We start from the raw sequence: 25,132 nt of genomic DNA on the forward strand, positions 1-25,132 counted from the left end.
TGATTTCACGGGCTCATGGGTTCGAGCCCCGCGTCTGCTCTGTGCTGACAGCTCAGAGCCTGGAGCCCGTTCGGGTTCTGTGTCTCCCTCTCTCTCTCTGCCCCTCCCCTGCTCAATCTCTCTCTCTCAAAAATAAATAAACATTAACAAATTTTTAAAAAACCCCCAGTAACCACATCAAGCCACTAGCCTCCGTGGGGAATATATCTTACAAAGGCAGTTGACCGTCTCCCCTGATGTCTCTGTGGCACCTCTCTAGGTGGCTGATGAAACGGTCGCCTGATCTTAGACTGTCAGAGGGGATGGGACACAGAAATCGTCCAACTTCCCATTTCCCAGAGGGGGACGTGCTGGCACACGGCCTCTGGAGTCGTTGTCACTACCAACAGAGTAGCGAAGGGGGGTCAGGAGCCAACGAGCTTGGGGGATCCTGGTTTAAGCGAAGGCAGATGGGTGTCCTTGGTGGGACTTTTGGAGGCTGTAATACGCACGCGTGTACCCTGCTGTGACTCCCCAAGAGGCGGATCCTGCCTCGGGCATTTCCCAGGCCCCTCCTGACCAGAACTCCCTTAGGTGGCTGCCTAGGGGACGAGGGCTCTCTGCGGGGCACCCCGCCCGACCCGAATCGTCTCCATCCATCTCGTGTCACAGCCCAAGAAACGGAGACTTACGAGATGGGGTGCCCGGCCCCAGAGGCACGTGACACAGCCAACGCGAGAATCCGCCTTCCCGCCCGGGGACATCACGGAGACGTGGTCTAGGCCCCCGTTCTACCAACAGGAGCCGCTGAGCGAAGCCACCCCCTTGCTGGAGGCTCACTCGTTACGAACGCCGCGTGGGATCTTTCGAACCTCAGCCTGGCACCAAAAAAGGCCCAGGGCATTGGCACACTTGGAAGTTGGGAGCCGCGTGCGGGGGGGTTACGTATTTTTAGCGCCTTCAGACGACAGAGGCGGTGGTACCGTGGCCCCCGGGAGAGAGGAGTCACTAACGTGGCGTGCCTGTTCAAATGATTCCCTTGGGCCGAGGAGGCTTGGGCCGCGCCGGAGCTTCCGGAGCTTCCAGGCCCCGTCGGCAGGAAGTCCACAGGCGACGTTCACTTTCTCTGGGGCACAGGCAGGTGCGTGGCCCCGTGCGAGTTTGCTCCGAGACCCTAAGCTGCAGCCCCCTCTGGACTGGGCTGTGCTTCGCCAGAGAGGAGCCCTGCGGTTCGGGTTGGGGCCACGGTCACCCGATTTGTCGGAGACTCGCGGCCCAGAAAGGTCTGTGGCTGGAGAGAGGACACAGACACCTCCAGAGGGCGGCGGTCCCCGACGGAGCACGGGCTACACTCGCCGGGAGGGCTTGTGACAATACACGTGGCTAGGCCTGATCCGGCAGGCCTGGGGTGGGGCCTGAGAATCTGCGTGCCCGGCGAGTTCCCTGTGATGGTGACGTCGCTGGTCCAGGGGACTATGGTTTGGGGACCAGTGCCCTGGGGCCCCCCCACACACAGAGGTGCTGCCCCACAGGCCTAGAATGAATGCTGCCTCTATTCTCATCATTTATGTAATTACTTTCAGAGCGAGAGAGAGACAGACAGTGTGAGTGGGGGAGGGGCAGAGAGTGGGAGAGAGAGAATCCCAAGCGGGCTCCACACTGTCCGCGCAGAGCCCGATGCGTGGCTTGAACTCACGACACCGTGAGATCGTGACCTGAGCTGAAGTCACTTAACCGACTGAGCCACCCAGCCGCCCCCATCCCCTGTTTTAAAACCCAGGTAGGGAGCTTTGTCTCCTGGCTCTCAACCTGTGGCTACCTGGGGGACCAAACCCGGAACTCGGAGAGCGGGCTGCATTATTGCTCTGATGCCTCAACCAACTCTATTGAGATGTAACTCACACGACATGCAATTCACCCCGTTGAAGTGTATTCGACGACTTTTCGCGGTCACGGGGATGGGCAACCGTAACCACGATCGGTTTGCGGGCATTTTCATCGCCACCAAGAAGAAACATTGCCCCCCTCTCCCCATCATCCCCACCCCAGCCCTAAGCAACGCTTCATCCACTCGCTGGCTCCGTAAATTTGCGCGTCCTGGCTGTTGGCGTGTTAAGTGGGATCTTGCAGCGCAAGCCCCCTGGGTCCCGCCTCTGTGACTCGCCACGGTGTTCACCAGGTTTACCCATGATGCAGCCTGGATCACAGCTTCACTCCCGTTCATGGCCGTGTAATATTTCGTCGACCAGTTAGAGTCCGTTTAGTTTGTCCGTTCGTCCGTGGTTGGGCTTTAGTTTCTGCAGAAAATGATTGCTCATCTGTAAAAATTCATGGAACTGTGCACACAGGGTACATCTTACCGTCCGCTGATTTTTGGAAAAGGGACCCCGGCGGCTTCCACTTCCTGTCTCAGAACGGGGTTGGGCTGAGCCCAACAGTTCGGGCGTCTCCGCTCAGAGACCACCTTGCGGGAAAGGCCGGGCCGGCCCAGCTGAGGCCAGCCTCCCCTCTGGAGCGGCTGTGGAGTGAGGCCGGGCCACCAAGAGGACCCCCCCCCCCCCAGGGAGCTTCGGGGAACAGTACAACCTCCCAGGTGCCCCGCCCCTCCCCTCGGAGCTGTAAGATACAAGTGGTTATTGTGAAACGCCAGGAATATGTGTAGTTTGTTTCAGGGCCTTAGGTACCGGGGCAGCCGTGGCGCCTCCCTGGGGGAGGGGGGGGTCTGTCAGGGACGCCTCCCCGGCCAGCAGCCAGCCCTGTCCATCCGCAGACGGCCGTCTCCCTCCTCCTACCTTCCCCACCCCCCCCCATGTCCCTCCATTCCACCGCGGCCAAGGCTTTGCTCTGAAGAGGGGGGATCAAGTCGCTTCCCTCCTGAGTCCGAGCCCCAGCTCCCGACCCTCACCTCGTCCCACCTCACTCAGAGCTTTCGCTCTTCCTCGCCCGCCATGCAGGAGACATGGGGACATAATCCACGCACGTAAAAATCGACCCCTCTGAAGGGTACAGTTCGATGGGTTCCACTACATCCGTTCATGTGTCGCTAGCTGTGATCTGCATTTACTGGTCTGTGACTCCCCACTAGGGCTGGCACCTCGGGGGTGTGACCAGCACCGTGTCCCCAGCCACCCCCCTCCCCCCCCAGCGGTGCCTGGCTGGCACAGTGCAGAAGCCTGGTGAACGCGTGTCACCCTCGTGAGCACAGAGTTGTCTGGGTCCACGGAGAAGGTGACCTCCAGGATTGAGGGCAAGTCCTTGAGACGATGGCACGGCCTCTGCTGACATGTGGTGAGGACCAGGCCTGTGCGGGGCTCTGAAGTGATAGGCGTGCGTCCCCCACTCTGCCTCCCGCCCAGCCCCTTACAGACTTACCTGTGTCGTGCCTCCTGCCACCTGTGAGTCAGGGCGCGTCTCAGAGCCTCTCTGGTTACCCCCTTAGGTCACATACCTGCATCCTAGGGGGACCTTTGGGAGACACGATACCTCACATGCGGGCTTTGAGTGGAGGTGGTCGTTTAAACCAATTTTTTTTAATGTTTATTTTTGAGAGAGAGAGGGGGAGAGAGAGACAGAGACAGAGAATGAGTGGAGGAGGGGCCGAGACAGAGGGAGACACAGAATCGGAAGCAGGTTCCAGGCTCCGAGCTGTCAGCGCGGAGACGGACGCGGGGCTCGAACCCGCAGCTGAAAAGAGCCGGGTCTGTGTTACAAGCTGTGCAGCTGCTAACTTGGGACGTGGGGTCTGGGAGCCTTCGGCGGCCACGTGAGAAATCTGGATGTGGCCACCATGCGGAGAAACCAGAGAGAGCAAGGGGCCTGGAGGGGTAGGGAGGCAAGAGGAGGAGGAGAGATCGAGAGCGGGGTGCTGGAGGAGCCCCATCTCACCGCGAGCCTCGGGGAATGGATACCTGACCCTGACCCTGACCCTGAGTGAGACGCCTGGGGGTGGGGGGGAGAGGGCTGCCTAGTGGAGCCCAGTCGACTCTTGGGTTTGTCCCCAAAGTAAATGCTTATTACCATTTATAACTTTTTTTTAATGTTTATTTGTTTTTGAGAGACAGAACGTGAGCAGGGGAGGGACAGAGAGAGAGAGAGGGAGGCACAGAATCCCAAGCAGGCTCCAGACCCTGAGCTGTCAGCACAGAGCGCGATGTGCGGCTCGAACTCACGGACCGCGAGATCGTGACCTGAGCCGAAGCCGGACGTTCAACCGATGGAGCCCCCCCAGGCGCCCCGATGCTTGTTATCATTTAAAGCCACTACCTGGGAGTGGTTTCTTACTCCGCTGCAGATAAAACTCCTTGTCATCCGCCTTTCTTCCCCGCCCCCCGGTCTCACGCCCGGTTCTTGCGGACCACCTCCCCAGATAAATCACCTGCCTCGTGTCAAGTTCTGGGTTGCAGAAAACCCAGGGCAAGACAAGCACCGAGCAGCTGGGCGGGTAAGGTAATTCACCTTCGGGAAGATGATGCGGTCCAAGCCTTGGGTTCCTCATCCGGGAGATGGGAAGAGCGTCATTTCTAACCCAAGATTCTTCTCAGGCTGAAGGAAGGGGTCCTGGTGAGCTTGGCATCTGCTGGCCTGGGGCCTGCCTGGGGCAGCTCATTGGCTCAGGGGCAAATTCTAGGCCAGGTTCCAGGTGTGATGGGCACGCGGGTACCTCCCACCGTCCTCCCGATGCCAAACTGCTAAAGGTACAGGGAAAAGGTGTTCCCAAGCGTGACTGGGCTTGTCTGCTGGCGGCCTCGTGAAACCCCGACGGGGCAGAGGGGAGACAGTCTTCTTCTCCGGCCCGCGGGACATACAGCAAACTCGGTTCTCACAGAAACGTTCTGCTCTTTTTCTGATAAAGACAACAAACTGCGGGGCGCCTGGGGGGCTCCGTCGGTTGAGCGTCCAAGTTCGCTCAGGTCACGATCTCACGGTCTGTGTGTTCGAGCCCCGCGTCGGGCTCTGTGCTGACGGCTCGGAGCCTGGAGCCCGCTTCATGTTCTGGGTCTCCCTCTCCCTCTCTCTGTCTCTCAAAAATAAATATTTAAAAAAAAAAAAAGATAATAAATTGCTTGCCATAAGCTATATGCTTCTTTCCCCTGGTTTCTGTTTTTCTTCTCTAATCAAATTACCCCCGCTGACACAAATTTAAGCAAATAGCTTCATTTCAGGTCACAGGACCTCGCGGTGCAATCAAGGATCTGAATGAAATTCCTGGGAAAATATAGTAATTAGAAGCACAATGAGAGCAGCCTCAAAACGTCCCAGCCCCCCACCGTCCTAAAGGGCAGTCTGGTTAATTTCCAAATTATATTTGGGCTCAACATGCAAGGGGTTCTTTTTCACCCGGGCAGAGAAAACAGGCCTGAAGATCATTACAATAACCACACAAGACTGGGACTATAATTATAAAATAAACCATACCCTATCAGGCAAACCATTTTAATGCGTTTTGGGAAGTGAATATTCTGGACGGAATCAGAAACAGAGGGGGGAAGAAAATCAACGCGCAGGAAATGAGTTAAAAAGAGGTAAGACACAGAAAACCTCCAAGTGTCATAAAATCACGAATACAAAAGCAACGAATCAAAACACACACTCACACACACACATACAGTTACAGATTTTGATAACATCAGTAGCCAGAATATACCAGGGAATTACTTAACGGTCAAATATCCTCCTGCTTTTCCAAGGGGGGGCTGGTGGCGATGGCACACTTCAGTCGACCCCAAAGGATTTGGGTCTCCCTTCCAATCAATGCCAAGCAAACCTGTGACGATGACGTCGGGTCACTGGGTTCCTTTTCTCCAAGAAAATGGACACGGGAGGTTTATTCCCTCGGCCCCACTCTACGGCCGGACCTGTACATTCATTCACCTCTTTTAACCAAGGCAACCAAGACTTCTTGAGACCTCGACGCACCCTCAGAAGCCACGGGTTCTATCCGTGTTAAAAAAGAGAGGAACGGACCTCCGAGCTGAGGGCAGTAATTCTGTCAAGTGCAGGACGGTTCGCTGTTACAGACTTCGCGTTGAAGTGTCTTTAAAAGAAGGGATGGACGGGAGTGGATGAGGGCCCCGGCAAGCAGTGACCCGTGTGAGACAGGTGACAGACGGACTGGACCGGTCCTCGGGGATGGTTTCACCTCTGTGCATGCTGCTGAGGTAGGAGCAGCTTCGGAAGAAATACAACGGTATCTTAAGGGAGTGAGGACGTATCTTAAGGGAGTGAGGACGTCTTCTTGGCCGATCAGTGCCCTCTAGCTCAGCGGGGGGGGGGGGGGGGGGGGGGGGGGGGGGGGGGGGGGGGGGGGGGGGGGGGGGGGGGGAGCTAAGGTAGTCGCAGCCATAGGTATCAAAAAGTATCAAAACAGGGGCGCCTGGGTGGCTCAGTCGGTTGAGCGTCCGACTTCGGCTCAGGTCACGATCTCGCGGTCCGTGAGTTCGAGCCCCGCGTCGGGCTCTGGGCTGATGGCTCGGAGCCTGGAGCCTGTTTCCGATTCTGTGTCTCCCTCTCTCTCTGCCCCTCCCCCGTTCATGCTCTGTCTCTCTCTGTCTCAAAAAATAAATAAAAACGTTAAAAAAAAAATTAAAAAAAAAAAAGTATCAAAACGTTTCAAACAACTTGAAAAGCTGCCAGGCTGGGCGGCGGTGCAGGGCCGGACCTCCCAGTACCCTTGGAGCTGCCCTGCGCTCCAGGGGTTTATGCTGGAGGCAGGACACCGCCCCCTCCCCTCCCCTCCCCTCCCCACCTCTCCCCTCCCCTCCCCTCCCCTCCCCTCCGGAGACACTCAGAATCCGTGGAGAGGCCAAGGATGAAGGGGCCCCTGGGGGGGGGGGGGGCGGGCAGCGGTCTGAGATTCTAGCCGAAAGCTCAGAGACACAGAAGGCCCGTGAGCTGCTCCTCAGGCAGGTGGTGGCCAAGCCACGCGCCACGAGGACCAGGGTAATGGTGGACGGTTGACAACTCTACAAGGGGGGTGGGGGCGGGCGTCCCTCACTTCCCACGGTGCTGCAAGCCGCTGAAAGGTCGCCCTGGCTCAGGGGCCAGGGACTTTGGACCGCAGGTTAACTCGCTCGAGCAGAGTGGGGACCCCGGACCTCAGAGGACAGACTCCACTCCCTTTGGCATTTGGGTTTGCACCCCGAACTGAAGACCCCTTAGGGCTGGCTTCTGGGGTTTCTACTAAGTCGCCAACAGGTCACCTTATCAGTAAGCAGCAAGGGGAGGGGCATTCACGATACAGATACACACGCACCGAGGTTTTCTGCCCAGATGGAGACCTACAAAGCCCCACCCGGCGCCTTTCTAAAATGGGAAAACGTTAACGCTTCACATCTAACGTGAGAAACACTGAGAGCCGCACGCACAAAACAAGCTGCTGAGACGACCTCCGTATGTTCCGACGGCAGGAAGAACACGGTAAGTCGCAGCGCTTTCCACGTTCCTTCCAATTCTGGTGTTACATTTAGGTCTTCGGCAAACAGGGCTCTGACGCCGGGGAAGGGGCAAACTCAAGACGTACGACTGTGAACCTAAAACTCTAGTTCTTTCAAAGTGAGAAAAAAAACCCAAAAAGCCAAAAAAATACCAACCCCAAACCTGCACGGAAGCCCACCACGCTCATTTCGAACCGTCGCCAGAAATGACCCGGGTGCCCTCCGAGACCGAAAGCGGTGCCGCTGTGTCTCAGGGGGCCGCCCGCCGGAACCCAGTCTCTGTCGCTGCGGTGGGAAACCACACTCCCATGATTCTGCAGTTCTACCGGCCACCTGCAGGAGTACCTCCCCAAGCTCTGCCCATGGGGGGGGGGGGGGCGAAAGCGTTTCCTCCCGCGACTTCTGTCTTAACACCTCGGACAGCTGCCATGGGTCCCATCGCTGCGCGGGCTGGTGCCCAGACGCCGCTCCTCGGTCCCGAGACTCTTTTCCACTGACCCCTAAGAAAGGCTCCAAAACCTTTCGTGGCACAGGGAGACCACCCCCAATTAGGTGACGTCAGTTTACGAGAAGGAACTTCTCAACCTCACCTTTAAGAGAACCCTCCCAACGCTAGTGATGCTAGATTCTAAGCCGTGTAAATAACAAAGTGCCCTCAGAGCGGCAAGAGGGACGTCACGAAGCGTGAGGTGCGGGACACTGGACGTAATCCACAAGGCGCAAGAAAATCAGAAGAGTGACCAGCGCTGCGCCCTTATCCGGGGACATGACCTGGTGGTCAAAAATAAGAGAGCTGGCTTAAGCTAAAAACTGACGGTTCGCCTCTTCCCAAGGTCAAAGCCATCCTGCTGCCCAAAGCACACGTGGAATGTACGTTGATTCCCCTGGAGTCTGGTTGAACCACCAACCACCTCTCTGTTCACGAGTTAGGCTGAGCTGGGTAGAAAAGACCATGGGTTCCATGCCTTCTAAAGGGTCTCTTCACGTAATGAAATCTTTCCTGGAATAGGAAGGGGGCAGGCTATCCCAAAGTTGGGCAGAAGTTCTGCAAAACAAATGTTGTGGAGGGCTGTACGAGATAGAAGACGAAGACACACACACGCAGACACACACAAAAAGGGTTTCAGGCTCAGCGAAGTTCGGAAATGTGGGGTTGATGGAATGCTAAGTTAATGCAGGACTTCTCAGAGCCTTTAACACAGCAAAGTATTGTGGAGCTCCAAGAAGAGTATAGAGTTTTTGGTTTGATTGTTTGCATGCCTTGCAGAACCTCTCAACAAGCCTCTAGGGACTTCCACGTGCACAGAACTAGCTAAGTCAGCAGACCCCTCACCCCACTAACAACAGAGGGCCACGATTCGGGTACTGAAGCTTTCAACGCCCAAGCTGCTCAAAATCACAGTAATCCTTTCTGGGAAAGGAAAAGAAGTACAAAGGAGATAATTTTTCGTTTTAAAGGAAGTTAACTGAGAGTCATATTCTAATGTCAAGGTTAACAATAAATCTTGAGGTGTTCTCGTCTCTGCAATCTGATCTTTGTCAAGGCATAGATCACGAACGCTTCCCTTGGCTCTTGGCACGCTCTTATCTTCCCAACGTCCTTGTGTCCACAGCAGCTTGGGCAAGAGTCCCCAGCTCGCCTTCGAGGGCACAAACCGTTGGTGACACCTGCAGGAAATCTGCACAGGACGGTCACACATCTCAAGAGGGGTTGAACACGCATTGCTAGCTTATACAGACTGAAGCAGCCGGGCCCTGGGATTCTGACCTCAGGGCCTGTTAAAACTTGCCCAGCAGCACAAAACGGCTGAGCAGCGGACTGCTGAGCTGGGGGGGGGGGGGGGGGGGGGGGGGGGGGGGGGGGGGTACCTGACAGCCTCCTTTGGGAGCAACGTGTACTCGGCCGGCTCCCGGAGGGGCTCCCGAGGGCTTCTTGGTGCCGAGCCACAGAAAACAATGGCAAGTTCTAGGATGCCCACTCTTTCTTTCCTGAGAAAGGAACACAGATTTTGGGGGCTCAGCACATCAGTAATGTAAGTTAACAGTGGGTTCAGGAAAAATAAAGCAAAAAGCACAAATTACAGAAAAACGTTTATAAAAGAGCTTCATGCCTTTTTTTTTTTTTTTTTTTTTTAGTTTTTGGATTACCTAGACCCTTTCAGAATTCGGGAAGAGCTACCCGTCAGGAAAATGGGATTACTCAGAAACAAGAGTCACCTGATCAGGAAATCCCGGTGGGAACACCTCCCTGGTGAGAAGTCCCAGGTCCTGCCTGTCTACTGAGCGTCACTCAGTCACCCACTCACCCTGTCGGGGTCTCTGTGTCCCCGCTCACGACACGAATGCACTTGGCCTTGCCTGCGATTTGCCAGACGTGGCCAGTGCTCAGTCACTCCGGGAACCGGTTGAAACACACCGCCTCCAGGCACCCCCTCCGCCCTCACTTCTGGTACTTTTACAACGGATACTTCTCAAGTGGGGCCCCGGAACCTGAATTTTGCACAAGCTCAGCCAAGCGGAGGGAGGTGCGGACTGGGGGGGGGGGGGGGGGGCACCCTCAGGGATTCGTCGCGAGGGAGGAAGGGGCCCTGCACAGAGAGGAGGGTTGTGTCTCCTGCCTGGGCCCAGGTTCAATGACTCGAGCCAGAGGATACGTAAAATGATATAGAATATTTAATCGGTTACTGTGATATCATAGAAACACCAAGCATCATCAAAGTAAAAAAGGCTGCTAGGAGGTACGTGATGGGTCCGGACGCTACGGGGTCGTGGCTGGTCTACGGCCTCCGGCGGGGGGCGGCGGGGCCCGGGGCCCCTCGAGGCCCAGCGGGGGGGGCGGGGGGCGGGGTCGCTGGCCCCGGTCCTGGTGCCTCTTGCCCTTGCCCTTGCCCTTCTTCTTGTCCTCCAGCCGCGGCTTCAGGGCGCACACGCAGGCGGACACGCCGGCGATGGCCTTGGGCAGGTCGGTGCCCCTGCTCCACGCGTCCTTGTCGCGGTCGTAGACCTGCACGGTCTTGGAGAAGGCCGTGCTCTCCCAGCTGTAGCCGCCCAGGACGTAGATGCGGCCCTGCCACACGGCCACGCCCGACTCGCTGTTGGCATGCAGCAGGGGCGCCACGCGGGTCCACTGGTTGCACTGCGGGCTGTAGGCCTCCACGCCCAGCACGTCGAAGCGCTCCATGGACTCGATGCTGTCGTCGCTGCCGCCGATGGAGTAGATGCTGTCGCCCAGGCTGCACATGCTATGCCAGCCGCGGGCCGTGGTCATGGGCCGCCGCTCCTCCCACACGTCCGTCCGGTGGTCGTAGCACAGCAGGTTCTTGCGGTAGGGGCCGATCTGGTAGTCGTGCCCCCCCGAGATGTACACGAAGTCCTTGTAGATGGCGCCCGCGTGGCCGTAGGTGAACCTGCGGAGGCGGACGGACGGACGGAGACACAGAGGGGGCTCAGGGCCGCGCCGGGGCCCCGCGCTTTCCCTCTTCGCCGGGGGGGGGAGGGAGGGGGCCGCGGGGCCCCGAGGGGACCACGGAGGGAGCGGGCGGCCCCCGCACGCTTTGCAGATGGCAGCTGTCACCGGACAGAAAGCGGCGGAGCCGGGCGGGCAAGTGCGCACGTGGCTCGGCAGCCGGACCGCCCGGCCTGTGCCTGACATTTCCCGGTGTCAGGACGGGGATAATGACACGGCAGATCCCTCGCGTAAAAGCTAAAAACAATGGGACCGTGTGACTGAGGCACTCGTGGGTTCCCTTCAAATTATACAGCAAACGGGAACAAAACAAAGCACAGCCTCAACTCTGCGACATTCCAGAAAAGACTACAGGGGCAGTGGAAAAAACCCTTGGGCCGTCGGGGCCCGGAGCTCGGGTGGGATGAATGTGTGGAGCACAGGAGGCTCATAGGACAGTGAAAACACTGTGTGACACGCGTGGCTGGAGGCGCGCCCCTGACATCTGTCCAAACCTATACAGCACAGGCGACACAGAGAGCCTTTGCTTAGCGCGGACCTCGGTGAGAGCGTCTTGTAGCCACTTGGGTGCGTCAGTTGTAACAAATGTAGCGCAGAGGGAATGAGCTCAGGGGAGAGAGTCTATGGGAACGATCTGTACCTTCTGCTCGATTTTCCGTACACCTAAAACTGCTCTAAAAAGTGCCGTGTGGGGGCGCCTTGGTGGACCCGTCGGTTAAGCGTCCAACCTCGGCTCGGAATGTGATCTCAGTTGGTGGGTTCGAGCCCCGCGTCGGGCTCTGTGCTGACAGCTCAGCACACGCACTAACGATTACGGCATCATGGACTATGTTTACTCCAACCTCGGACCCCTAAGGCCCATTTAGAAAGAAAAAAATCAGGTTCGTTTTAGCGTTTAGGTACGTGAATCACTCCAGCTGGCCCACAGCGATGGCCGCAGAGGCTCTTATCACTATCGTTGAGCCTCACTCCTCCATCTGTAAAATGGGATGATTAAAAAGAAAAAAAAAAAAGTACCTAAACCTAAGGAGATCACAGGTCTCGGTCTGCCTGTGACGGGGTCGGTATTTACAGTTAACGTTCACTGCCATCCTGGTTTGGATGACAGATTATATGGGCGCCTACCCCCACCCCACCAGGTCCCTGGGTGTCAAGGGACTCGTCATATCAAGCACTTGGCCCAGAGGTGACACACGGTCCTCCCAAGTGCCAAAGGCACTGCTCCACCGGCTTCTTAGAACCTCCACACGAAGGTGGTAGTAACTGGGGACTGGAGGACGATGGGATTCACCACCAAATGCTCACACCGCTCACCTGTCTAGCTCCTGGGGACGCACCCAAGACCGCCGGACGCGTTCCACAGCAAGACCGGTTCGGAACGCGTGCCTGCACGCTCAGCCACGGGAGACTGCTAACGTTAAGTGGCAGGCACCTTCTGCTAAACCCGTCAGGGTGACAGGGGCTCCCTGAGTGCACACCGGCACGCGGGGCAACCGAGGAGGAGGAGCTCCGAGCCCTGGGACACCCCGGGGAGCCCCTGGGCGCTGGATGCCGTGGAGGGGGGCGGGGGGGGGAAGGCTCCTTGGGAACATCTCGCTCCCAACAGTCCTATTCTGTCACCTCGAGGACCAACCCAGGTCCACGCTCAGGGACAGGAGATTTTTCCTGAAATTAGAGGCCAAGACATCTAGAAGACGAGGTGGACAACCGGAGCCCCAGAGTAGAGCCCGCCTGAGGACTCTGCGCCTGCCCGCCCCCCCCCCCCCCCCCGCCCCCCCTGGCCCCCAGTCACCTCGGCAAGCCGGCCACGTAGGACCAGGAGTCGGTCTTGGGGCTGTAAGTCTCCACTGAAGAAAGAGCTCCGTTCTCGTTCCGGCCACCGACGGCCACCAGCATGTCTTCGATGGAGGCCAGGTAGAAGTCCACACGACGCTGGTTCATGGAGGCCACCTGCGGAGGCGGGACACCTGTACCTTCCCTTCCCCACGCTCGGGACAACGTCAGCATCGAGCACTCGGCTCCCCAATGCGTGCTGTGGGACGCACAGCCCAGGAAGGTCAGGCAGTGGCCAAGCGCGTCTGGGGAAGGGAGTCACCCTTGACGAAAGAGGGGGTCTTCGGACAGGACTTCTCAAGAGCTCCCAGAACCCTTGAGACCTCGTCCCCCGGGAAGGGGACAGAGAACACAGTCCCCCAACCGGCCTGGGCAGTGGCTGACCTTGTGGACTCGGATTCCGCAGAACATACGGTTCAGAATGACCGGTTTAGTGGTTTCCTGGAACAAAAACTCATCTCTCCTCGTGCTCCTCCCACACCAGACACTTTTAGAATTAATGCTGATTGCTATCGTGTTGACAGACAGAAAGGGGCAATCAGCGGGAAATTAAAACGCAGAAGACTCAACTTTTTTTTTCTTTTTTTTAAATAATCCAAGCAGAACGCAGAAACGAACACAGTCCCAAAGGAGACCGCGCCTGCAGGCCGCCCCTGCTACGGAGCTCTCGGGGACGGGCTCCAAACAGGGGGCCTCTTTCGAGGGGCAGGACCTACACGCTGGAGGGTGGTTTGCAGACTTTCGAGAATAAAACAGAAAGGTCCCCGGAGCCCATTCCGAGTTTCGCGCTCAGATAAAATCACCAAGTAAAAGCGCAGAGGCACGGGCAGAAAGGCAGACCGGTTTCTGAAGGTCGTGGTCTGGGGAGGGGTTTGTGGGAGGAGAGGACTGCCTTCTCTGTGCCGGGGGCTTGCCAACCCCCACCGGCCCCAGCCCCTGACCTCGGAATGTCCGCGCCCCCCTACCGACCCCGTTTCCGGAGGCGGAAGCTGGAAATCTGGAGGGCGAGGAAGCAGTCTGAAATCCCCAGCAGCGACTCAGCGCAGCTGGGGTGTGAACTCGGGCCTGACACCGAGACCCAGCCTTGGCCACAGTTCGCCACACCTGCTGGGCCACGGCTGCCACCAGGCGGGAGCCTCCGTGGCCTCCTTAAACGAGCTCCAAACCCTTCCCGAAGGGGACTCCGGGGCGACTCTGGGGGAACACCGTCCGAACCCTGGGTCCAACCTGTAGGCCGGCACCATCCAGCATGGCAGCCACCAGCCTCGTGCGGCCATTTACGCTCGGACAGACGTCAGTTAGTTCAAGTGAAATACAACCCCAAATTCAGTCCTTGGGTCCCACTGGCCGCATTCTGAGCGCTCAGTCACCACACGTGGCTGGTGGCCGGGGTATCGGACAGCACAGGCGCAGAACGTCTGTGTCGCCCGCAGACCACGCCGCGGCACGACTGCGCCTGCCGCCTGCGCCTGCGTGGCGGCCGCTCGGCCCTCCCTCGCCCCTCCCCCGCCCCGGGCAGGGCGCGGGCTCGCGGCCGGGCGCGCCCCTGTGTCCTCACGCCGCCGCCTCGGTCAGAACAGAGGCGGGACGGGGGCCGAGGCCCGAGAGCAAGGGGGCAGCCAAGGCTAGGTTAAGAGAGCAAAAGTCCTCAAGAGTAAAGAAATAATCCGGCTTTAATCTCACCTTGATCCACTGTTTACAGCGGGGGTCATACCTATAAAGAAGATTGGACGCCGCATCCCCTCCGTTGTCCCGGGAGAAGCTGCCGCCGGCAATGAAGATGAACCCCCCCAGCACGGCGACGCAGTGGTGGCTCCGCCGGGCCGGCAGGGGCGTCTCCTTGACCCACTGCTCGCTCTTGGCGTCCAGGTAGCAGGTGTCATCGCTGAGCTCCAGACACCGCTCGGAGACCTCGCCGCCCACGAACAGGAGGCGCTCCTCGTTGGTGCGGAGCGCCGTGCGCTTGGTCTGCATGACCGGCTGGGCCGCCAGGCTGTTGTGGTAGCGCACCGCCTCCTCGATGAAGCCCTCGCAGTTGGCCTCGCGGGGCAGCAGCGAGCACACGGCCGGCTTGACGCGGTGCAGCAGGTCGTTCTTGGGGATGAGCGGGAAGTGGATGTTCTCCAGCACCTGGTAGGCGTGGGCCTCGCGCTCCGGCTGCTGCGTCAGCCACTGCAGGGCGGCCTGCAGCAGGTCGTGCTCGCACTCCCGCTGCACCTGGCTGCTGCTCAGGTAGACGCACAGCTTCTGCATGGAGACGTTCTGCAGGAAGTCGGGCGTGAAGGACAGCGTGCCGAAGTGGCTCAGGATGAAGCCGTCGATGAAGGCGTCGAGCCGCTTGAGGCTGTAGATGGAGGCCAGCTCCTGCAGGTACAGGTAGTTGTCCTCGCTCACCTCCTGCTCTAGGTACTCGCAGCAGAAGTCCACCACCGTCCAGATCTGCAGCAGGTGCGCCGTCTCCAGGATGTAGTCGATGTTGCCGCCGTCCAGCGCCAGCTCCCCGCCGTACAGGAAGTCCACCACGGCCTTGAGCCCGATGTAGGAGGCGCCCACGAGCTCCACCTCCTTCTGGAAGGCCTCGCGCATGCCGATGGTGAACATGGAGTTGAAGTAGTCGCTGCACACGGCCAGCAGGTTGCGGTGGGCCGGCACGCGCTGCTCGTCCGCCACCAGGACGATGTCGCAGAAGAGGCCGCGGAGGCGCTGCTCGTTCAGCCGCTGCAGCACCGTGGTCGAGTGGTCGGCCCAGTGGTACACCTGCGGCCGAGAGAGCGCGCGCGCGTCAGGGCTCGGCCGGCAGCCCGCCCCCCCCCCCCCCCCCCCCCCCCCCCCCCCCCCCCCCCGCAGCAGGGTCCCGGGGTCAACCCCGGGCCTCACGACCGACCGACCGGCACTTAACAAAACGAGAGCGGGCAGAGCGGGCAGAGCCCGCGGGAAACGAGGGCGATTCGGTGCACACCCTGTAGCGGTCCTTCTTTCTTTTCAAATGCCAGCTCCTAAAGGGGCGCCCGGCTGGCTCAGTCGCCGGAGCAGGACACTCTTGAACTCGGGGTGTGGTTTTGAGCCCTACAGTGGGGGCAGAGATCACTTACCAAACAATGTGGCCTAGCAAAGGCAATTTCTAAAAACTTACCGTTCTCCTTTCCTTCCTACCTACCGTCTTTCTTTATAAATACAATCCCTAAAAACGTAATCTCTCTTCCTCGTTCGTCTTTCCTGCTTTTTTTCTTTCTAAATACAGTTCCTCCAAGTTTTATTTTTTCTCTCCCTACCCCCTTTCTTTCTTACTGTGGGTCCGGAGCAGATAGGTTTAAAAATGGCCGTCCCGTAGGGGCAGCCCAGTTGCTCAGGTACGGCCTGTAAACGCGGACAGAAGCTGGGTTTGAATCCCAGGTCTGCTACTTACTAGCTGAGTGATCTTGAGAAAGCCCTGAGAAGCCTCTGAGCCCCCTTTTCCTGGTCTCACAAGTGCGGACGAGGGCGTTTACCACTCGGGATGGGACGTTAAGAGGACGGGGCCCCGTTCCAGGAGACCCAGAGTTCCCACCGAGGCCTCCCACCAAGGAAGACTGCTCGCTCCGTGTTTTAGAAAATGCTTAGCGCCCAGCCATGCGAGGGGCTCCCACTTCTACTGATGGGTCCAGGGATGGGGCGGGTCCCAGAGACTCCGCGATGCATCCCGACTAAAGTGCTCTGGGGGTCCTACTTTCAGAAAAGCGAGAAATCAGGAAAAGTGCAGGAGCGTGGCCTCTTCCCCAGGGCAGGGCTTATACGAATCTCGCACTGTGCGCTGGGTATGTGCTCTCTCATTCGCGGGTCACAATGACCCTCCTCCAAGGGAAGGTCTGTAATCATGCCCATTTCCCAGATGAGGAGAAACTGAGGTTCAGAGACTAGGAAACTTGCCCAAAGTCCCACAGTGGCTGAGAGGCAGGGCTGGGATTTGCGGCTAGGTCTGATTCCGGAGCCCGAACTTTTAATCACCACACGGCACCGGAATCAACAAATCAGTTCACGTGAACAACGAAAATGGGTCAATTCAAGCAACCCCGGTCGGGAGACGTTTGCGGAGTGCTGTCTGCCTGCCACCGGCTTTGGAGGGCACGCGGCCACGTCAGACCCAGGCAGCAGCGTCTCCATCCTTGGAAGACCAATCAGGCTCCGGGGGGTTCGGGATCCACACACCGCCCGGTTTGTTTACGTCAGCAACACCACGAAATTCAGTACAGGGAGGCACAGGCCGTCCAGGCACATCGGTGACGTAGCTGGTCTATTTGAGGGTGTCGGCAGACAGGGCTGGCCGGGCACCGAGCCTCAAAGGGGAAGTGGTGCGGGTGAGGGGAGGTGGGCTGAGGGCTCAGCAGGTGTGAGCAGCTGTGGGGGGGACTGCCAGGTCCCCGCAGACCACTTTGCAACCTGTGTCCTGCCGTGTGTCATCGCCTTCTTCCCTTCCTCCCAACACACCCGTGACGGGGGTAGTAACTGTTTCCCCGCGGTCCCTCCTCATCCGGCCACTCCCAACACCCACCGCTCCCTCTAGGTTACAGGAGCGGGCAACGTTCTCGGACTTGTGACGTGGACGCCTAACAGGTACTGCCCGAAGCTGCCTTCCCTTCCAAGTGCGGAGAGCCAGGCTGTGTTGTTCTCACATCACAGGACGGTTTCTCGGAGGTTCCATACGTGGATCTCTCCGCCTATTCTGGTTACCGGCAGAAAGAGCCCGGCTGGCCCGGTCTGGGCTGCCACACACCCCAGCTCAGGGCCCCTCTCGGGCGCGGACTCGAGGAAGGAAGCGTCAAAGCACCACACCGGCAGGCCCTCTCGTGACCGCGAGGGCTCAAAGCCCCCGGAAGCGAGGGGTGTCAGGTGGGCTGTGCGCCCCCGCCCCAGGCCCCCGGTTGTCTGTAGCTGGTGGGGATGTGGGGCCAGCACACTTCAATGGGTGCACACAGGACCCCCAGCTGCGGCGTAAAGAGAAAAACCAGGCCCCTGGAGGGGGTGGGGGATGGGGACAGCCCCAGATGACAGCTGCGGAGAGGACCATCTGCTCCAGTGAGCCAGGGCAGGGAAAAGGGCAGCCACTGTTTCTAAAACTGGGTCTCCATGCTAAGTAGGCACGCTCATTCTTCACCTGGGTCTCAGTGACAACCCGTTTCTGGATATTTTAGTGCAGCGGCAGAGATGAAGACTTTCAAAAGAAAAAAAAAACCCAAAACCAAAAAACACCGAACACGACCTCCCGGTTTCAAAGGGACCTCAGCAACAGAGTCGCAGCGTTTCCTAAAACCTAGAAGCTTCGACCCCCACACTCTTCGATGGTGCTAACTCTTACTCGTTCATTTATTCCCTATTTTAGTGCCTCCACCAGCGGCAAGGCGACGTGAGAGAAGAAACACAGGCCCTCAGCAGCCAACCCTAGCCAGAATGCAGCACGTCCGGAGTGTTTTACATGCAAACGGGATTCATCATCAGAACGGATCAACACATTTCAGAGCAGATGAACCAGCAGGGGCCGTCACACAATGGAAGACTCCATCGCGCCCGGAAGGTGAACAGCCTACCGCTTACAGGCAGCAACGGGGCCAGACCTCAGAGGCGTAGTAACCGGCGAAAGGAGCCTGACTCGCATTGAGTTCAAGGGCAGACAACACTCCAGTCTCGGAAGCTGGCGACTGGGACTGGAGGGTCCGGTAATCTCTGCTGTAATCTGGGGGCTGGCTACCTGGGTGTGTCTGACGTCTAGAAAATCCAGGCTACACTTACCCTCCGGGCCCTCTTTAAGTACAGTAAGTCAGAAACACGGATACCATGTAACCACGGGATAGATTCCGACAGAAACGAACCCGGAACGCGCCTTTCGGGGACAAAGATTTCCAGCACTATCACCACGCTCAGAAAGCCGTACTGTCTCTGCAGCCAGGCTCTGAAACAAAGCCTCTTTGAGACAGCCGCGAGACCTTTCTGGGTTTTCGCGGCAGATAAAGCCGGGCTTGGCAAGAGCCTTCTCGGTAACTCAGATGGAAATAAGAGCCCGTCTCTCCGGAGAACCCACCTCTCCTGAAAATTCTACCCCGTTTTCCTTCTATGCACATCTGCAGAACCTCTGTTTTGCCCTCAAATCTACACGCTGCTCACAGGTCCCTTTATCTAAAGTGGTTACCTCCGTCTGTTTTCAGTCTTTTTTTGACATATTTTTTCTAACGGCGCCCATGAGATTCTAACGCCACACGTATCCTGTGTATTTGTACGTGAACCGTACGTATAGCTGTGCTCTCTGATCGCAAAAAAGAGAATTCTTTTTAAACCCTCCCCTCTCCCAAGAACCAATTTTGGGGGCAATATTGGCCCCAGTGAAAATGCACGATCTGAGGTAACCAGAACATTTAAATCTGCAAAAGGGCCACTTTTAAAGAAAAGTGGTGATAAAAAAATTAAAAAAAAAATAATATTTTTTTTTTTAAGAAAAAAAGAGGTGTTACTGATATTTATAGAGGAACAGGTGTGAACGGAGACTGGCCTGAAAATTGGTCCCCCAATCCTTATTTACAGTAGCCTCGAGTCTGCTGAAGGTATAGTTCCCCAGGTCCTGCTCTCAGATTGTAATTTTGTAGGTCTGGGGTGGGGCCCGGCATATGCAATCCAAATTGGATACGTTCCCCCCTGCCAGGGTGATCCTGATGTGGCCAGCATGACACAGGTTGGTAGGCTGGCCATAGGAAACCCACCCTCACTCGCTCCTAGGGTCCCAGAAAGGCAGACTGGGGGAAACACTCCGGGCCCTTAACATCCAGGTACGCAACACGTGACCCCGACCGCTAGGTCAGGTGCTGGCTTGTCAATGGACGTGTCCTTGGAGTTTTGGGGCCCCCAAGTGGGGACACACATCCCATGGCTTTTTCCTTCTGTTCCATCCACGTCTTTGAGTTGCGGCAAAGAACAAGCGAGTCAAGGTGTATCTCTAACGACCCTCACGCTCCTGCTTTGAGTTTCGGATGTTTTCTACCCCGTGCCCGAGCTACCTGTCTACTCATTGTTAAGGAGGCTAACACCACCACCAGGAACAGAAAATCCGTCTGGCCTTTAGGACTGATCTCATCAGAAAAATACCACACTTCGTAGGCAACTTGCACAGGGTGGCGAGCGGCCATTCACAGACCTTTGAAGATTCGCTGATCTTGTACGGCCGTGACACTCGCGTCTGCCGGCTTCCCTCCATCATAGAAGAGATCCCAGCCCTAGGACAAGAACAGGGATTTTTGAGTGTGCGGTAAAAAAAAACCCCAGGTCACTCAGTAATCGCAGGCTGCTGGCAGATATCGAGGACGACGAGGGTGAAACCAGTCACACGGAGGAAAGACGGAGAGAAGACAGTACAGAAATGAGAACTCTTTTACGCTGAGCTGAAAAACTCATGTGATTAGAATCCGACAGTGCACTTAACGTCGTTCCTTTATTAACTAAAATCTGACAGTATCCTGTCTTTTACAGCCCACCTCCTACAAATACCTGCCTTCTGATGCTTGATCTCAACTAGGCCTTCGGCTAGATCAAGATACAATGACGGCAGACCCCGGCTAAGGGATTTACCTGTGCTGTCTCGTGTAAGCCCCGCAACTACTCGGCCAGGCTAATGTCACATCCCATTTTACAGATGAGGACGTTGAGCTCCAGTCACCACGCTCGTAAACGGCTGGGAATCAAACCCGGGTCCGTCCGGGCCCCAAAAGTGGCCAGACGTGGGCCCTTCACCGCGAAGCTCTGCTGAACGTGGCCCAGTCTGTGAGAACAGCTTAACTTTTGAAAGATCATGACGAAGGCAGGGCTGTGACCCAGTGATGACTGCCACGTATAAAACACGTTCACGGTCTCGACACAGGTACTTTTCCTTTAAGTGCCTTCCTGTGTCTTCACGGATTTAATCCCCAGAAAAACCCCGTGAGTCCAAGGCTACTGCCCAGCATCACACAGCCAGGAAGGAGCTGCGGAGTTGGGCCTCCCACCCAGGGGGGCCTCCTTGCTCTCAACCCCAAGCTACCCTGCCTGGCCATTCAAAACAGAAAAAAAAAAAAAAAAAAAAAATTGCCCACAGGCAGGAAACCTCCACTGAGGCCTAGGCCCTGCCTGGACCACCCAGTATAAAACCAAACGCTCACGTTCACCTCCAGACGTCGTAATCACGTCTCCGGGATGGGCGGGTGAATCAGACACCTTAAAGTTTCTTCCAGCCAAGTAACTCACTAACAATAGCACAGAGGTAGGCTTTAGGGGATCTGGAGGGCATGGGGGCACCGAGAAAGGACTTAAGCAAGTCACACCCTGGGCTTCACGAGGAATTTCTTCCCCTTGCTAAGTTGCTACCTACCGAACCAACAGCCTAGGCTAATAAAGAAAAATGTCACAAAGCGTAAGCACGGTGTCAAGATAATGGGGGACATACATTCGGGCACAATCCATCCCGTCCAGCTCCCTGGGGAAGGAAAGGACAGCTAGATTTCCCCTGACAAACTAGCAACTTTGTGACAAAGGCCAGCTGTGCCCACCCCCCTGTCCCTTTTGACTGCCCCTGGGCTGCTGGGGGGGTTCGTGAGGGAAAGGAAGGAAATCAATATTCGGCCGGGCCTGCTGGATGTTTTCCCTTCACCCTCTGAGACTCTGACGCTCAGGTGGTGGAGGGGGCCGTCCAAGGTCACACCCCAGAAAGCAGCAGGTCCCTCTCTCTCCACAACCCTCCCCCGCAACCAGCCAGAGCTCAGGTTTGCTCTCAGCGCTCAAAGCGTTCTTTTCTAGGCCAAGATTTCTTAAGAGAGTTCCCCTTGGTGGAGGCTCCCTTTTGTCTCGGGGCAAGCGGTTTGGGGCCAATGTGTACAGGAGCGCTGGGTGTCAGCCGCCTCGCGTGCTTTAAGGGGTCAAGGCCATCCGCACGGGCAGCGGCGATCCCCAGTTCCGCGTTACAAGATCTCTTAGTAAACATGGGACCAGAGGCCACGTCCGGACGGAGGGTCTCCAGGGAGCCTGCTCTCCGAGCTGCCTCCGGGTTTCTACCCTGAACCTGCCGGACCTCGGCGATCGGGACATGGCCTCGGACACCCGCCGCTACTCACCAGCCCCGGGTCTCGAGGACAGGGTCTCGGGGCCGCCGCGGTCGCTGGGTCGCACCCACACCCCCCCCCACACACCCCCGCCGGCGGAACTGGCGGCCCAACGGCCGCCGGGCCAGCTCGAGCGGGCGGCGAGCAGGCGGAGTCGGGACGCGGCCGGGCCGGCGCCCGCGGCGGGACGCGGGGACACTCACCTGGGCCGCGCAGGCCGCACCTGTCTCACCTGCGGCGGCGGCCGCTGCCCCTCCGTGTTCCCCTTCCCGCCGCGCCCCCCCCCCAGCACCGCGGGACGCCGGGAGGGGGAGGGGGCGGCGCGGCCGGGGGTCGCCGCTCGCGGGGCGGGGGCCCTCCCCACTCCCCGGATCCCCCGACGGCGCGCGCGGAGGCCCACCTGGAGGGCGCGCTACGGGAGCGGCGCGGGGACCCCCGGCGGCGGCGGGACCGGACGGGCGCGGCGGCGGGGCCGGGTCGCCGGAGCCCCGGGACCGGCCGGCTGCGCAGCCATGGCTCCGCCAGGAAGTGCGAGGCCGAGGGCGGAGGCGGCGCGCGCGGCCAATGGCGGCGGCCACGAGGAGGTGGGCTCAGGCGGCGCCGAGGCGGGGCCTGCGCCGGGGAGGGAGGAGGGCGCGCGCGGCCGGGGGAGGGAGGGAGGCGCGCGAGGCGGGGGGGAGGCGCGCGCGGCAGGCAGGGGGCGGTGAAGGGAGGCGCGCGCGGCCGGGGAGGGAGGCGGTGGTGCGCGCGGCCGGGGGAAGAGGGGGCGGTGCGCGCGGCCGGGGGAGTTGGGGGCGGTGGTGCGCGCGGCCGGGGGAGTTGGGGGCGGTGCGCGCGGCCGGGGGAGGGGGAGCGGTGAGCGCGGCCGGGGGAGGGGGCGGGGCCGGAGCGCCCACCCTCGGCCGCAGCCCCACCCCCCGCCACCGGACTCGCCCCCGCCAGGTTGGCCCTGCGAAGCGCCCGCTAGGGTCCGCCAGAGTCCCTGGCGCGGCCCCTAGGGCCCGACCTGAGCGCTGCAAGGGGTCCTCAGCCCGCTGCGCTCACCCTGAAGTGAGGCGTCCGTTGGCCCCTCTAGGTATGGTCACCTTCCCCCTCTGTCGCCGCTTGTAGCTTTGCGCTTCACCTGGCTCTTGGCGCCGTTGAATGTGCCAAATCCCTTTCTTACTCATTGGGTTTAGGGTCTCTCTCCCCCACTGGAAACCCTCCCGGACAGAGTTTAAGGTCGGTTTTATTCCTGGCCGGGCCCTCAGGACTGGCACGCAGTAGGCGCTCCGTAATCTGGTTAACACTGTGGGATGAGTGAATTTCACTATCCCCCACCCGTCTATCAGTTGTCCAGCTTACCTCCTGCTACAGCTTGGTTGAACCTGGACACCATTACGCTGAGTGAAGGAAGTCAGACACCAGAAGGACACATAGGGTATGATTTTAGTTACATGAAGTGTCCCGAACAGGGGAACCCGTGGAGACAAAGTAGCTTGGTGGTTGCCTGGGTCTGGGGGGGCTGGGAGGAAACGGGGGCGGCCGTACAAGGGATTTCTCCTTGGGGGTGATAAAAATGTTCTGGAATTGGGTAATAGTGATGATTGCACAACTCTGAATATACCAAAAGCCATTGAATTGTACCATTTAAAAAGGCAAATTTATGGTATGCGAATTACCTCTCAGTAAAGCTGGTACAAAAAGAAAATCAAACAAAAGCCTCTCTCTCCTTGTTTTTCTACTCCCTGTCTTCTCTGGGAAGGATTCAGCGCGTCTTTCAGGGCCCTGTAAAGCAGGGGCTGGTTGCAGCCCTGAAGATGGGCCAGAAAAGAAGAGAAAATAGGGCTGGGGAGTCAGCATGGCCGGGGAAATCCTCGAGGCTGGTCTTTGCCCTTTCCGTGCTAGACACAACACTCATGGACCTTTTTCAAAGATGACTTGGGACGATTGGGATTTGTATTAAAGATCTTTAATTGGTAGAGAAACAAAAGTATAGAAAGTATCTTTTTAATTTAAAGGGACTTAGGGTAGGGGGTGCCTGGGTGGCTCAGTCAGTTGAGCCTCTGACTTCGGCTCAGGTCATGATCTGAGGGTTTGTGAGTTCGAGCCCCGTGTCAGGCTCTGTGCTGACAGCTCGGAGCCTGGAGCCTGCTTCCGATTCTGCGTCTCCCTCTCTCTCTCTGCCCCTCCCCTGCTCTTGCACTCTCTCTCTCTCTCAAAATTAAATGAACGTTAAAAAAATTAACATAAAACAAAATAAAGGGACTTACGGTAAAACTAACGTTGGAACCACCTTCAGGCCTTCAGTCAGGCATCATTTTTACTCGGAAGCCTTCCTTGCTCATCTTTGACCCTCCCTCGATCTATGTCTAACCCCCCCAAAAAAGCTAATCCCACATCTTGTTCTACCTCTGTATCTTGCCATGTGAATGTCGGCTATTCCTTGAACTCACGCCCGCCTTCATTCATTAGTTCATTCAACAGACTTGTAGGGAGTTTCTTTTTTTTTTTTTTTTAACGTTTATTTATTTTCGAGACAGAGACAGAGCATGAACGGGGGAGGGGCTGAGAGAGAGGGAGACACAGAATCGGAAACAGGCTCCAGGCTCTGAGCCATCAGCCCAGAGCCCGACGCGGGGCTCGAACTCACGGACCGCGAGATCGTGACCTGAGCTGAAGTCGGACACCCAACCGACTGAGCCACCCAGGCGCCCCGGGAGTTTCTACAATGCTCCAGGCACTGTGGTACGTGCCTGGGATAGAAGACATTTTCAGGAATTTTAGGCAGGGAGGCAAGCAAGTGAGTGAGCAATTACCATATCATGGTCAGTCTCCTGTTAGGGTTCTTTTTGGGCGCTGTGGGTGGGAGTATTCTTTTTTATAGTTGTAGTTAACGATTCCTTCTCTGTATATATACATATTATATATATAGTAGATAGATGGATGGATATAGTATAGTAAATGATATATGTATGAGTCTATGTGTATATGGCTATATACCTATTGGAAAGATTTAGCTATAGATACTTGATCGCAAGAGCCTCTAATTCAGCACTGGCATCTGTCCACCAGATGTTGGATCCTTTATGAAGGAGAACTCGGATGAGGAGGCCTAGAATAAGGGCCTGGGACAAGCTCAAGAATCCACTGGTGACCTTGACCGGAAAAGCATGCAGACTTCATGCTGTTTTCCCGTGGAACCTGACTTCATCCTGTTTTCCCCGACACTTTCACTTTTATTTCCCCTTTAATTACTATTTTCTTTCCAATTCTATTTTTTTTTTCTTTCCAATTCTAAAAGGAGTGCATGCTTCAAGGGAAATGCAGAGAAGTCCAAAAGGAAAACTAAA

General features: G+C 57.6%; 1 protein-coding gene across 3 annotated transcripts in view; it reads right to left on the reverse strand.

The window, feature by feature from the left end:
* Positions 1 to 22,314, reverse strand: part of LOC115503575 (kelch-like protein 36) — a 104,583-nt gene extending 82,269 nt beyond the window's left edge. The window contains exons 1-5 of one of the 3 annotated variants that reach the window (XM_030299898.1): positions 22,201 to 22,279; positions 19,868 to 19,946; positions 14,395 to 15,468; positions 12,671 to 12,828; positions 10,064 to 10,819 (exon numbers count right to left, since the gene is read on the reverse strand). In XM_030299898.1, coding sequence (XP_030155758.1) covers positions 10,171 to 10,819; positions 12,671 to 12,828; positions 14,395 to 15,468; positions 19,868 to 19,930 — 1,944 coding nt within the window. In that variant the 5' untranslated portion in view covers positions 19,931 to 19,946; positions 22,201 to 22,279 and the 3' untranslated portion in view covers positions 10,064 to 10,170. Of the gene's footprint in view, positions 1 to 10,063; positions 10,820 to 12,670; positions 12,829 to 14,394; positions 15,469 to 19,867; positions 19,947 to 22,003; positions 22,092 to 22,200 lie in introns of those variants that run through there. The other 2 variants (XM_030299894.1, XM_030299895.1) reach the window with 2 other exon arrangements.
* Between the last annotated feature and the right edge of the window lie 2,818 nt (positions 22,315 to 25,132).

This window comes from Lynx canadensis, chromosome E2, assembly GCF_007474595.2.
Source record: "Lynx canadensis isolate LIC74 chromosome E2, mLynCan4.pri.v2, whole genome shotgun sequence".
Classification (NCBI taxonomy): Eukaryota; Metazoa; Chordata; class Mammalia; order Carnivora; family Felidae; genus Lynx; species Lynx canadensis.